Genomic DNA, 15,477 nt, shown 5'->3' on the forward strand with positions numbered 1-15,477 from the left:
AATGTTAAGATCACTTGCTAATGTCGGCAATATATTAATTTGAAATGTTAGTTTTGTATGCATTCATGTACTTTTTGTTAAATGAAAAAAATGGCTAACATCTAGCGCCATTTTTGGTAACGACTAACAATCTACCTTGGTATAAAACCTAAATGTAATGCTAAGCTTTTGGTATAATAAGAATATTTCCTTTCTCAAAGATATCAAACAAACCTGATAAACATCCATGAGTGTTGTTACACTGTTCCTTAGAACAACCGCACGGACCTTCTAAGCATCTATACCCAAATGTTGGATAGGGACATGTATGCTCACATTTTGGTCCAAAGTATCCTTGAGGACATGCTTAAATGATTTCAAACAAAGAGAGTTTTATTTGTTGGTGGTTTTGTTATTTTAATTTTTTTTTTCATTACGTTAAAAATTTAGAGTTTTTTCCGATTTTTCTTCGCCAATTTCTTATGTAATGTATGACCGAAATCAGTCATTGATTTTATTTGATATTGCAAAATCACGATCGGATATTTAAAAAACTCAGAAGGTTTTTAACAAAAATATATTATTTACATTTTATAAACATAATCAATTGAATATTGAATGCAATGAGTCGGGTTAATTGAAATGATAAATGTATTAAAGTTATTCAGTACCTTTCTTGATTAAATGTAACAGTTATATTTGTTAATTTGGTTTCATTATTTCTCTTTTTAGTAATGTTGTTGTTTATTCTTTAGTTGATTTTGTTTTTAAAATTTGGTTTGTTAAATTATTTGCTGTTTTTGCATTGTATTTTTTTGCTCGATTTTTTTTTCTTTCTTTTTAAATTTTACTTTGAGCTTTTTTCTTTTTACATTTAACATTTTGAATAGCGTGACTGTTCAAGATTTATAATATGTATTAAATAATTTAAATATTTTTTTTAAATACTATGATGACTCATTTTTTATAACGTTTAATGATATGTATTTATTTGAAGAAAAAAATTATGTTTAATTTTACTTAGAGCCTTTTTTTATGTTTAACATTTTGAATATCGTGACTGTACAAGATTTATTAGATGTTTTAAATAATTTATTAGATATTATTTTTTAATACTATGAAGACTTATTTTTAAAACGTTTAATGATATGTAATTATTTGAAAAAAAAAAATGAAAAAATTAATTATGACTTGTTAAATATCCTGTACAAAAGCTTTTATTGCGTAAAATGATTTTAAAACAATATAAAATCTGCAGAGTTTTGATGAATCTCTTTTAAAATATAATGATAAATGTGTGTAAAATGGTATTGCTACCATCAATTCTCAATATGTCTGATTCATAATGACATTCCTACATAATAATATAACTAAAACGATTATGTTCTTTCTTACGAGTGCATCTTCCATCCTTCAAATAATAATCTGCACAACAGATCCCTGTTTCTCCTGTGCTGCAATAGAAATTCTTTAAAATGTGAGACCTGTCTTCTGAATAAATATATTGAACTGTTCTTTGTTATTTTGCATTGTGGTTACCTACCTTAAACACGCCTTTTCTGCATATATAAAGCAAAATATCTCAAATATCCCTATAAAGATCTGCAGAGTCATAGACTGATGCATTGTTTTGTGTTTACTTGTAAAACTGAGAGAAGAAGAAAAATTCTGATGTTAAATACTGCTACAGATACATTGTTCAGGAAACAAATATCAATTGTATGCAATGATAACTTGTTTTCATAAAGATAACAATATCATTCAGTGCTTAATCCCGTTCTAGGTGAATCGTTTCCTCCCCGATATTTCTAGATTTCAGTATATAGCTATTTGATACATAGATTTCTTATCATTTTTTTTTTATTTCTTTATAAATTTTACCGGTATATAATTCAACAGCTTTAGGCATCATTACAATTTTATAGCAAATTGACATTCTTATTTTGTTGAAACATTTGCGATACTTCTTCATCATAAAATGAATTATCGATCTCGGTTCTGTCTGTTAAGGTATGTTCTATTCCTACTTGGCTAAATTTTGTGCATCCAGTTTGTCACAAATCAATTCATTTTCGAAATATCAATTAAAATAATCAAAATTTTATCCCTTCCCTTTTCTCGTATGCTTTACGTTTAACACGTTTGAGGTACTTCCAAAGTTGTCGTCATCTCGTGTTTATAAACTAGTAAAAAGAGGATAAACATTTTTTTAAATACTCGTACTAGGGCTTGGCAAAAATATCGATATTTTGGTATATTGCAATACAATGACAAAAACTCGTACTGCAATACGTTTCTGTAATATCAATATACCGGCAAAATGCCTAGACTAAGAAATGTTATCATTAAATATAAAAATAGATGTGAGAAAAATTGTTATAAAGCCAAACAGTAAGATAGAAGCTGTTTTATGGATGTATTTCAAGTTCATAACTTTAATAAAATCAACAAATTTTTTTTTTCCTTTTGCTTACGTTTGCTTACTTATCATAGTTATCTACACTCTGCATGTAAAGTAAAGTTAATATTATAAGAAAATACAATTTTAATAACATTATAAATATTGCAATACATATCACAATACAGTTAAAAATATTGCAATATATCGCAAAACGAAATTTTTGGTCAATACACAGCCCTATAAAATACCGAAGGCTTTTTGCAACACAAGACAGAAAAGCTACAAATACTGTTTGTACTAATTTGGATATTAATTTGATGAATCAGGCATGCATATTTGTTTTTATCTATTATTTCTCTATTGGACTCGAAAACTTCATAAGAATCTTTTCAAAGACACACTGCAGGCTCCAAGAAATGTTCAACTAAGCCTCTCTCTTAACTCCTCACTAAGATACTAACAGTAGTGAAGGAGAATCTTCAAGAGTACTGTGCAAAAATATATTCAAAAAGTTTTGTAAATCAGATGTGGAAACTAAAAATTCCAAGGAACGTTTGGACAATTTGAAATCACAAAATTTTACCAAAATCAACAGATTAAAAACTTTTCTACTTCATACATAACAAATTCCCACGATAGATTAAATTTCAGCCGTTTTGATATCATTTACAGGTCTTTTTCAATTTACTTACTATGTCATGCATAATATGCAAAATTATTTTTTTAAAGATGTAATTCTGATTGTACATCAAAAAAATGCTTGAGTTCCTGATTGACAATATTTATCTTTTTTACCAATTGCGGCCCGTTATTAGCTGACCTATTTTTGTGTTCATATGAAGCAGAATTCGTCCAAAATCTTATGCGTGAAGAAAACACTTGCTGTGGCCTTCAACTCGATATTTAGATATATCCTCTCAAAAATCAAATGCTCGGTGTCTCGTCCTATTTCGACAAATTTTCCGCCCATAGCACATGGTTAGCGATTGCTATATTTCATTAAAAGTATTTCATAAATTTGAAGTTGCAGAATCGCATGTTTATTAAATTTGCTTCATTTTACGATCGCATATAGAGTTGTTGCCAATCGCCAAAACCTTTGTAAAGTGTTCACATTAAACCATTATTTTGACGCTTTCTGTGTGATGAAGAAAATCAAATCGGAAAACATTTATGATTTACCCATTTAGAATTGCAATTGTGCCTTTTGGACTGTTGGGTATTCTAAATAAGGTAAGAAATACCACTTAAACGAGCTTCGTGTGTAAGGTTAGGGCAACCATGTTCAATGAGAACTTAACTTTAACAAAGTATATGGTGATATTTGATGCGTGAAGGACTTTCATGGTGTTAAACATGTCTAGTTGCACCTCAAAAGACAGAAATGCTGAAGGAAAATCGCAAAGAAATGTGACAAAATACTATTATTTTAACCACATCTTCCTCACGAAGTTGAATTTAACGATCGGAGTTGCCGATCGATCGCGCGTTGACAGGGGTGGTCTTACACATGGACAATCTTATTTTTTTTTATTCCTCTTAATTTAAACAAAGAGAAAAGATATAAAGTATCTAAGAATTTAAACGACATTATAAACGAATTATATGCTCGGGCTCATTACTACAGTTAGAGTATCTAGTTTGATTATTTTGTATCAGATTCATTTTAAAAAGCTACTGGTTTTCCCAAATATTCCATGTCTTTGATATACAACTTGCATTTAAGGCCAAATGCATAAAGGAATTTCACTCAGAAACCAAATTAAAATCACAGGTGGAACTGAAAAATATCCGGGTATTAATACAGTTAGTGGATCTTTGTCACTGATACTGAAAATGTCCAACGTTCTGGAAAGAAATTTACAAATTAGGAAATTCCTGTCCAGTCTTTCAGATTGTCTGTCTCTGGATATTTTTAACATTCCTTGTTTACAATCAACATCTTTGTACCATTTTCCGTGGTTTAGAACAAACTCATAATTCAAACAACCCGTGATGGAGTATCCACTTATTGCTTATTTCAGGAATTATATGATGTCCTTATTATCCATTTGATGCATGCAATAATTCTAGATGTCTATATCAAATATCGTGAGACTTTCCTCTCGAATTGAGGAAATATTTTCCTTTTCCAATTACGTCTGTAATTGACGGACGAAATCTTATGCGTGAAAAAAAATTGCTGTGGCCTTCATCTCGACATTTAGATTTATAGATGACGAACAATGGTACTTTCCATTCTGGTGTCAAAACGATATATCCTGGTGAGCTTGAGATAAAAGATTCCAGAGAGTCTGACACATCTGTTTCATATTCGGATATTTTATTTGAAAAAAAAAACGTTAATGGTAGTCTAACAACCTAGCTTTATGATAAACGTGATGACTTTAACTTTTCAATTGTCAGCTTTCCTTACTTATGCAGCAATATACATGTATCTTCATCACCTGCATACGCATTTTATATATCTCACTTGATTCGATACGCAAGGGCATGCTCAACGTAGGAACAATTTCTAAAAGGAGGTAAATTAATGACAAACAAGTTGAAACAATGATTTCAGCTGTCTCGTTTAAAGTCATCATTTTTTAAGTTCTATGGTCGATACAATGACCTTGTCAGCAAATACAATTAAAAATTGAGTCGAATGCTGACTGACGCTTTGCATACTAATTGTTATCCATTATTAGTACACTGAACTGACGACAGATTTTCCCATTATTTCCCGATCATGACAAATAGTACACAACCGCTGTTACCGGTCGGCATGGGATGCTCATTCTTCGATGGCACCTGATCCCGCCTCTGATGTCTTGGAGGTCCGTGTTAGCTCTGCTCCTATTTTGTATTGTTTTATGTACTTGAATACTGTTCGTTATCTCCCTATGTTTCACTTTCTTAATAAAAACTAGCTCAAATTATAGAATATTGACTGGTTGTTGATCTGAGAAACGTAGACATACTCGTAGATCTTTTTCATAAGGTATTTTCAATTACCGGTATATCTAAATTAAAAACATAAAAGACGTAAGTGTTTTGTCTTCTTGGATATTTAAAATAATTCCTTCAGCGTAGCTAAGTCTCTATCTAAATTGGACCCCTTTAATTGTTTATCTCTAAGTTTTAAGACCGTAGAGGATTTCCTCTCCATCTAATTTTCCCTCTGTATTCTAAGGACTTTTCAAAAGTTTTCATCACGTTTTTAGTCTATAATATCAAAATGAACGAGTTACCTACCCTTAATACAATAGAAACCTCGTGATGGATTTAAAAAACAAGACTATATTTTTGGTATCATGAATAACTGCTTCTTCAATGGAAATGGACCTCTGTACTATCAAATTTTGTGATTTGTCATCAAAAAATCACACAATGAAAACCAGTCTGATTTTTCAGATAAGAACACGGGAGATGATTCTGCCTGGTTGCTCACTGACAGTAATTATGTAGTCTTCCGAAAAGCTAATAATGGAGCAGACTAAGTGCTTTTTTGCATGCCAACATTTCATTCAAAGTCTTGGTCCCTTAAAGCAGAATTTCTTTAGAAGAAGGTATTTTCAGTAGCATAATACTCAAGATTCAGATTATCGAAAAAAATCCTACTTTACTTGATATATAATATAAAATGATATATAGTCTTCGACACCTGTTTCAAATATTTGTATATTTTACTTAAAAAAGACGTTAATGGTAATCTAACAACAAAGCACTATGATAAACGTGATGACTTTTACTTTTCAATTGTCAGCTTCCCTTACTTATGCAGCAATACACCTTTATCACATGCATTCGAAGTTTATATATCTCATTGATTAGATACGCAAGAGCATGTTCTGTTCTCCGTATGAACAATTTCTAAAACGAGGTAAATTATTGACAAACAAGTCGATGAAACAAGAATATCAGCAGTCTCGTTTAAAGTCATTATTTCGTAAGTTCAATGACCTTGTCAACACATACAAATAATATTTATCATTGAGGCAAATGCTGACTGACGTTTTTCATACTAATTGCTAGTCCGTTATTAATACACTGAATAGACAACTGATTTGTCTGTTATTTCCCGATCATGACGAGGAGCACACGGCTGTGACCGGCAGGGGATGCTCACTCCTCCATGGTAGCCGTCTCTGATGTTTGGAGGTATGTATTTGCTCTCTCCTATTTTGTATTGTTTAATGGAGATTTAGCTTGAATACTGTATATATTTTGCCAAATTTAGCCGATTAAGGCCAACTGATGATAAAATTGTTTGCCAAAAGGGATGACATTAGTTTTTTGATAATTATTTTTTCTTTTTTAAGTTAAAATATTCTGCGTTCACCTGCATATTGTATTTTCCTCTTCAAACTTATTTCCTGCTCAAGGAAATGTCCTGAATACGATCAATCTTAATTTGTTTTTTTTTTATATCAATGACAGCTGTTTTTGCATTAAAAAAGTTATCGTAAATTTAGTTACCTTGTCATAGGTGATTTTCAAAACTATTAGTTAAAAGCATTCTAATTTTACACACAAGTACTCTGCAATTGATATTAAAAAGATGCTTGAGTCTGATTTAAATTTTATGTGCTTTTGGAGACCAGATTTTTCAACAAATCTACTTGAAATCCCATAGGAACAAGTTTGCCCTGTTATTAGCAGACCTATTTTTGTATTCATTTGAGGCAAGGTATATCAAAAATCTTATAAGTGAAAACAAGAAAACATTTGCTGTGGCCTTCAACTTGACATTTTTATATATCGACGACACATTGTCATTAACAACTGACAATGTCTATTTACATTTTTAAATCGATATGACTTTTCCAGGTGATCTTGAAATAAAAGATACAAAAGGTTTTGACACATATGTTTTGGATTTTGATTTTTTTTTTACATAAAAAAACTTTAATGATACTTCAGAAACCACATTGTATGAAAAACGATCCCTTAAGTTTTCGTCGACTTCCCTTGCAGCAAAATTCCTTTATCAATTGCATACTGGGTTAACATCTATATGTATTGTTTCGATACGCAAGACCATGCTCTACGTATGAACACTTTTTAAACCGAGGTAAGTTATTGACAAATAAGTTGATGAAACAAGAATATCAGTCGCATCGTTTGAAGACATCATTCCTGAAGTTTCATGGAAAATACAATCACCTTGTCAGGAAAAACATTACATCATTCAGTTAAATGCTGACGACGTTTTTCATGCTATTGTCAGACAATTATTTGAATACGAAAATGACGACGGATTTTCAATTGTTTCCTGCTCATGACAAAATGCACATGGCGGTTATTACCATTTCTCCATATTTCACGTACTTGATCGTACTACTGAATTGTTGGAGGTCTGTGTAATTGTGTAAAACTTTCAGCTTGAATACTGTTTGCTATCTCAATATATTTCATTGATGGTACATGGGTTTCAACAATCTAACGTTAACATTTGTAAATAATGACATTAGAAGAAATATTATGCAACTGTTGGGTCTTACGGGTGTGAACAGTGGACGGAAGATACTCATTTTCTCATGGCATCTGATCAAACCTCTGATAGCTTAGTAGGTTAGTGTTTGCTATTTGCTTCTGATCTGTAATTTTCAGATTTTATACAAGCTGAATTGTCGACGGATTTTTTTCGTTAAATATTGATCATGACTAGGTTCACACGCGTGGTCTTAAGGGTGTGACCGTTCGGAAGGGATGCTCGCTCCTCCATGACACCTGACCACAACCTCTGATGATTCGGAGGTCCATGTCTGTTCTGTTTTTATTTTGTATTGATTCATGGACTTTTGAGCTTGAATACTGTTCTGAATCTCCGAATAACATATTTTTACAATATTTTTCTTTACAGAAAAAACTGTGAGCAACTGTGAAACATATTACTCGCCATTTAAAAAAAAAAATATTTATTCATATTTTATCTACAATAACTTTTACATATTTGTTGTACTCCTAGTCAAAAGAATTGTAGTATTTAAAGTATGGCAGTTAGGGAAAATGTACATGAGTACATTTCTTGAATTCACCAATCGCTTTTCATTGTGTTTATTTTTTATATTCATTAAAAAGGGATAATGAACAGATAAAACACAGTCATCTGATTTGATAAAATTGATGAATAAAAAGGAAAGGAATTTAGACCTTAATTTATTTAACATAATCTGTATATAATTAAAGAATATTTCTTTACATTGTAGAAAATCTTTTATTAAATTGAATCTTTAAAAAATGTGTTGCACCTCTGACCAATGAAATATAGTTATGAAACACGGACAGACTATTATTGTTGGTTCTAGTTTGGGAAAAAATCTTTTAAATGTTATTTTCTAATTTTCGTATCAAGAAATCATGTACTGATAAAAGTTTTCTCATTAAGGAGGGCAAAGCAGCAGAGGTTCCAATCCTGATTTTATTAGGCATGCAAAGGTGTTTGATTCTCTTTAATGCTTTGTATGATTTTAAAACTTTAAATTGTATATAGCAGTTATTGTTCTACTCTAAAAAAAACTCTTTTTGGCTAAATTGTAATTTTGATTGTAGGAATCGATGAGCTAACTCAACACTACATTTTTTTAAGTTGAAATGGTATAGCAATATTTTAAACATCAGTCATTACCATAATTTGGTCAAATAAAAAAAAAGTGCCATGGTCTACATTTCAAGTTTAAAGCTTTGAATATTTTCAGGAAAGTCTTTATTTACACAATAAACCATTATTATTATGCATTTCACCATTCTTAAAAAAATTGAAATTTTCAAAATGTATCAAAAAGGTGTTGAACTCTTGACATTTTTAGAATTATGGTTTGGTTATCCTTGGGATAATTTTTTGTGTCTTGATGTATGGATGGTATTTTGGCTTTATTTAGACGCTATATAACGCTAAATGCTGAGACATTCCCGTTGCCTGTATTTCAGTGAAGGTGGATGTATGAAAGTGTTTGGTCATTGTTTTATTCACCCGTTTTTCGGTTGCTGACTTTTCAGGAAGAATTACATGTACAGTTATAGTCCCAACCCACAAATCTATGTCTTTTGGAAAATGACAGGTTTGTCTAAATTGAGAATTTATTCATGTATTGAATCGAAATGAGAGTATTTGGGCATAAATTAAGGAAGTGATTTAGGGAAACATTAGTTTTAGAAATTCAAATTATTTGTGATTTAAAAACACTTCAGCTGTTCCATTGCATGCTCAATTTTTACAATGTTTCCAACATTTAACAACCAAGTATAGGTGATCGTCTTATGAAACAACCTGCACCTAGCAAAAGATAGTAATATTTTTTCATGTAAGTAAATTATATATGATTCATCGTGAAAAATTGAAAATAAAATTTTTTAACCCTCTGAATGATGAAGACATGCTTTCCAGTGTAGCAAAAGTCAACGTTGCCTGACAATGAGTGATATCAAAAAAAATATAATTTATGAGCGTTGTTCGATGTTATTTTTATTTGTAAAAAATATATGGAGAAGGATATGGAGATAACGAAGAGTATTCAATATCAAAGTCCATAAAGCAATACAAATTTGAAGCAGAGCAACCACGGACCTCCGACACATCAGAACAAATTGTATGCAAACATAGAATTCTTTACATGATATACATTTGTAACAGAACAAACACCTCTAAAACGAGAATCAGTTGCCATGCAGGATTTAGCCTCCAATGCAAGTTATGGCCTAATACGAATTTAAAAAAAAATCAGTCAGCATTTAACTTAATGATAGATTGTATCTGGTGACAAGGTCATTAAATTGACAAGTAAACTTACGAAATGAACTTAAATGAGACTGCTGATGTTCTTGTTTTAGCAATTTGTCTGTCAATAACTTACCTCGTAAGAAATTATTTATAAGTTCAAGGTGTATGTAGGTGATATAAATTTACAATAATTATCGAAAATCTACAGTAGACCTAATTTTGTCAATAACTTTATCGAAATTGAACATATTTATGCAAACAGTGTCCTTTTTATACACTACTTATAGCCCAGGTAATTTCACACTGCTCTTGATTGCAAACTTTCATACACTCGTTAATATATGTTTCCCATTCTGTGCTATGCAGCATAAGATTCCCTGTCTATTATAACTTTTCTACACTGGAGATTGCATTGTTACAACACAAAATCTTTGTTGCCTCATTCCTACAGCTAGGGATACTTAAAGAATTAAGTATATATATTTGTAAAAAAAATATTGATTTCACGTAGAATTTTGTAATATCAGCTGCAATATGATTAAAACTGGTTAATATTCCTTTATTTCCACAAACAAGATGTTCTTGTATTTTAAATTCACATGCATTGTTTGAGTACTTAACGATTCATCAGAAGAATAGATTTTGAAAAGATATTTGCTTTATATAGCCTTTTGGAAAGGAAATCTCATTCTGCATTATTAATTTATTTCAGCGTATATTCCTCTGTGTTCATGTGCTCCATCAGTTGATATGGTCACAGTCTGCCTTTCATGTCTGGGATTACACTTTTGCCTTAAGTGTAATACTGCCAATGTCAGAATAACTATAGTGACCAACGAACCAGCAACGTATATGGTGACTGTGATAGCACTAGGTCTAGACGATTGTATTCCGTAAGTCCAGTTTGAGTATTCATGGCCTGCATCTATGAATATCGTTATGTGTTTTATAAAACTTTTCAAAACAAACATAAGAATATTTCTAAAATTATAACTTTACCAAAACTTCCTTAATACTTTTTTTCCGAAAGTGAGAGACAATTTCGATTAAATTTCCAAATGCTATACAATAAGAAACTATGTTTCGAATATTTGATGTAATCTGACTTGCCACAGCCGACTGCTAAGCTGCATTCCTCTTTAGAGCAATTACAATTTCCCTGCAGACAGCGGCGTCCATACCTAGGATATTGACATCTGTGGGTACAGTTAGGTCCGAAGTATCCTACAGGACATTCTGTAAAAGGAATTTTGAAGAAATCAGAATGATTTTATGTTTCTTTAAGAAATAAGGTATCATTTTTTGAGTTTTATTTGGATGTAAAACGGGTTGGTCGCGTGATCAAATCCCATAAAGCCCGAAGGGCTTTATGGAAGATTTAATCATGTGCCAACCCGTTTTACATCCCAATAAAACTCAAAAAATGATACCTTATTACTTATATTTACATTTGTGACTTATTCATACTTTATATTCACCTGATTGTGACTTTAAGCGTGTGCAATGCGTTATTTTTCAAACCCAACGACATGTATGTTATCCACTGAAAGCGCGTCGACCCTTTATGACGTCACTGAGAAATTACGTTGAACGTTTATCCATACGAACATCTGTGACCTCTTGACCCCGTACCTGTATTTATACAGTTATAAAAACGTTTGCTTTCAGTAGTGTTATGCATATGAAAACATTTGCAAATGTAAATATAAAGAAATAACGTACCTTTGCGCATATGATCATTATAGCATACATTCTCAATTCTTTGCAATACCTACCTTTGCATTCTCCATTGTCATTGTAAAAATCTGCACAACACTGAGTACCATTTCTTTAAGAAAATCGTAACATCGTTTATTTAAAATGATATACTCGTGCAATAAGCTTTTATTTTCAATGCAATCATTGATATTTTCTCTTACGTAATGCAAAGAAAAGCATCCTTAATCAAAACAGAAACTATTCCAACTGATACCAAACAACAAATATACATCATAAGGATACATATATGATAGAAAGTGAATATCTGTTTACGTGATAATGTCCTTTATTTGAGTGGATATAAACACACTCTTCCGTGAAAAGGATTGAAAATTATTTTCCTTAAAACTTAACAGAAATTGAAAATATAATTATACACCACTCATGGTAAATATTGCATCGATGATTGACTATACTATATTACCAAATCAGAATTTTCTCCCCTAGAAATAAAATAAAGTAAATGATACCGAACTGGAAATTTATTCAAAATTCAAAGATTATGAAATCTTTTATTTCCGGGTTGTGGTTAACTTTCGTTGTTTTCAGGGTTTGGAGAGACCCATAAGATTATGACCACCACGAAATGTAAAATTTCTAATGCATTATTACTAAACATCTTTCAACCAACAAATCGAATCCTCACAGAACAAGAACAATATTTTTCTTCAAATTTCGAGAAACTGATCCAATGAAAATACGTGATTTTATAGTTTTCCAAAATGTATCTTAATGAAAAAGTTAACAAAATTGATATTTAACAATTTTCATGACATATTAAAAAAAATTCAAATCTTAAAATTGTTAACCATGCGAGTAAACAAAATGTAATTCACGGTTGATTAATACATTATGAGCAAAATTTTAATACACACTTTAACGAGAAACTTTGCCTGAAGAAGTTTATTATTATCTTGCAGCAACCAAGCTATAGAGATGTGAAAGAGGTGATGGTTTTGGCTTTTCTGTCGTCAACTATCTTTGCTTGTGCAGTAATATACCTTCATCGCCTGCATGCGGAGTGTGTGTGTCGATCTCGGTTGGTTCGATACGCGGGAGCATGCTTCGCGTGTGAACAGTTTCTGAAACGAGGTGAATTGTTGACAGGCAGGTTGATGGAACGGGAGTGTCAGTGGTCTTGTTTAGAGTCGTCGTTTTGTGGGTTCTATGGTCGATACAATGACCTTGTCAGAAAATACAACTAATTTTTGGGTCAAATGCTGAATGACGTTTTTCATACTTATTGTTAGCCTATTATTGACGATGTATGTTTCCGTTATTTGCCGATCAGGACAAGGAGCACACGACAGGTGGGATCGGTCGGCAGGGGACGCTCACTCCTCCATTACACCTAATTCCACCTCTGATGTTTTGGAGGTCCGTGTTTGTTCTGCTCCTGTTTTGTATTGTTTTATGAATCTTTGATCTTGAATATTCTATGTTATCTCCATATGTTTAACTGAATTTAATTCAGGAATTACAGTTTAGTCCTTGGGGTATGCCAGGGACATCAGCGAAAATGAGAGAATTCATAAGCTTCAGAAACGGGCTGCTAAAATTATTCTTGATGCAGCACCTGACCAACCATCTAAGCCTTTGTTTGAAAAACTAGGATGGTTAAATGTTTTTGAGTTAGTTACGTTTCATAAATATATTTTATTGTATAAAACTTTTTATGGCATGAGCCCAGAATATATCCAGAATCTTTTTATTTTTCACAGTTCTGAATCATACTCATTGCGTTCAGAATTTAACTATAATCTTCGATTACCAAAGCACCGAACAATCTTATTTACAAACTCTTTATAATATTCAGGTGTACATTTATGGAATAGTCTACCGTTACATGTTAAATTATCGCCATCTTTACCTGTTTTTAGAAAGAATTTGGAAAAAAGTTATAATTAGCCAACGTCTGTAATTTTTATCATTATAGATGTCCTTGTTATTAACTATGTCTTTTAAACTTTGTATATTGACTTATTTATTGTCCTATATTTTCATTAATTTGTAAACTACATTCGATTATAAAGTTATAAAATGAGCTTATCATTTTCATGTACATTGTATATATGTTTGATTGTACTATTTTATGCCTGTATATTGTTTGAAATCTAGAAGGCCCCGGGGAAGAATAGCACTTTGTACTAATCGGGTTACCTTCTTTAAATAAAGCATTATTATTATTATTATTATTATTATTATTATTATTAAATCATATGGAGATAACGAACAGTATTCAATACAAAAAGTCCTTAAAACGTTGGATAATAAATGCATAACGGGTTTTGTCCGTTTTGATTCTTTCTATTAAGTTTCAATGAAAAAAAAATGCATTTCTTAAGTACAGTTTTTTACGATGAACCTGTCTTCATATCATTTAAGAACGACCTTTTCAGACATTGTTTTTAGAAAAAAAAATACTAGTATATGCAGAGAATGAACATTAATCAAGTAAGCTAAAACTCAATCAAAAATTTCAAATCAGGAGCAGCGAAAAACAGACTTCTAATACAAAAGAGTTGGATAAATTAAAAAAAACATGAATAGTTAAGTAAAGAAATTATAATTGAAAATCTACAATCAATGAAGTTGTTCCTATCTCGACTTTGTGCGTATCATAACCAGTGCATGTTGCAATGTTTCTACCTTAGTCATTTAACTCATACTAAGATGATTCAGAAAAAAACTCATTCGTATGAGTAATATAAAGGTTAATGTCAGGATACTTATTTAAGTCAGACAGAATGTAATCATTATCAGAACTAGGTGTCCTTTATCATTTCTTCTTCACAATGATGTGTACTTGCTTTTCTCGACCTTGTTCTCGTCCAGACCCGAGTATTCTCCGACACTACTTTCACCTTTACTAAATCTGTTAGGAAAAAGATTTCTGCATCTATTTCGTAGTAAGATGTGACTCGCCCATTATTTGATATGTACGACACCCTATTCGGGTCACTCTGGTTTGCTTTATTTTGTCCTCGTCGGAACACCAGGGCAACCATGACGATCATTGAGACGGCAACAGTAGACACTGAAGACAGGGCGATGATGACTATCATATCGGACCATTCCTTAGGTTTGCTCTCCCGTGAGGGCTCTGACGTCATCTGATTTAATTTATCATCCTTGGATGTGCTATTCTCTGGATTCCAGGTTAAGGTTTTTGATTCTTCCTTTTGATCCATATTTGTACCCTTCTTCACAAACATGTTAAATTCACTAGCTAATTCAGGAGAATAAATTGTAAAAATTAGTTTTGTATGCAGTCGTGTACTTCTTATTAAAGGGAAAATTGGTAAAAGATAGTGCCATTTTTGGTTACAATTAAAAATCAATCATCGTACAAAAACTGACAGTTATTTTACGCTTTGGTATAATAAAATATTTCCCCTCTCTTAGATATCATACAAACCTGATAAACATCCACGAGTGTTTTTGCACTGTTCCTTGGGACAACTACACGTACCTTCTAGGCATTTATACCCATATGTCGGATAAGGACATGTATGCTCACATTAGGACCGAAGTATCCTTGAGGACAGGCTTTAAAGAATTAAAAAAAAGTTTTAGGTGGTTCTGATAATTTTATTCTTTTTCACATTCGTTAACCATTTAGAGTGATTTTTTT

The 15,477-nt window shown here is 31.6% G+C and overlaps 2 protein-coding genes across 2 annotated transcripts in view; both read right to left on the reverse strand.

Annotated features, from left to right (window-relative positions):
• Positions 1 to 15,477, reverse strand: part of LOC134257064 (uncharacterized) — a 44,271-nt gene that overhangs the window by 17,249 nt on the left and 11,545 nt on the right. Inside the window, exon 3 of the mRNA XM_062739716.1 lies at positions 214 to 345. Within this exon, the coding sequence (XP_062595700.1) occupies positions 214 to 345 (132 nt within the window). The remainder of the gene's footprint in view (positions 1 to 213; positions 346 to 15,477) is intronic.
• LOC134257132 (uncharacterized) lies at positions 10,034 to 12,140 on the reverse strand. Its single transcript, XM_062739781.1, has 4 exons — positions 12,005 to 12,140; positions 11,861 to 11,913; positions 11,196 to 11,321; positions 10,034 to 11,010 (listed from the first exon to the last, which is right to left on the reverse strand). The coding sequence occupies exons 1-4, from the start codon at positions 12,076 to 12,078 to the stop codon at positions 10,784 to 10,786; spliced, it is 480 nt and encodes a 159-aa protein (XP_062595765.1). The 5' UTR covers positions 12,079 to 12,140; the 3' UTR covers positions 10,034 to 10,783.

Source organism: Saccostrea cucullata, unplaced genomic scaffold (assembly GCF_032062105.1).
Source record: "Saccostrea cucullata isolate Sc308-1 unplaced genomic scaffold, CSIRO_AGI_Scuc_v1 ctg1999, whole genome shotgun sequence".
NCBI classification, from domain to species: Eukaryota; Metazoa; Mollusca; class Bivalvia; order Ostreida; family Ostreidae; genus Saccostrea; species Saccostrea cuccullata.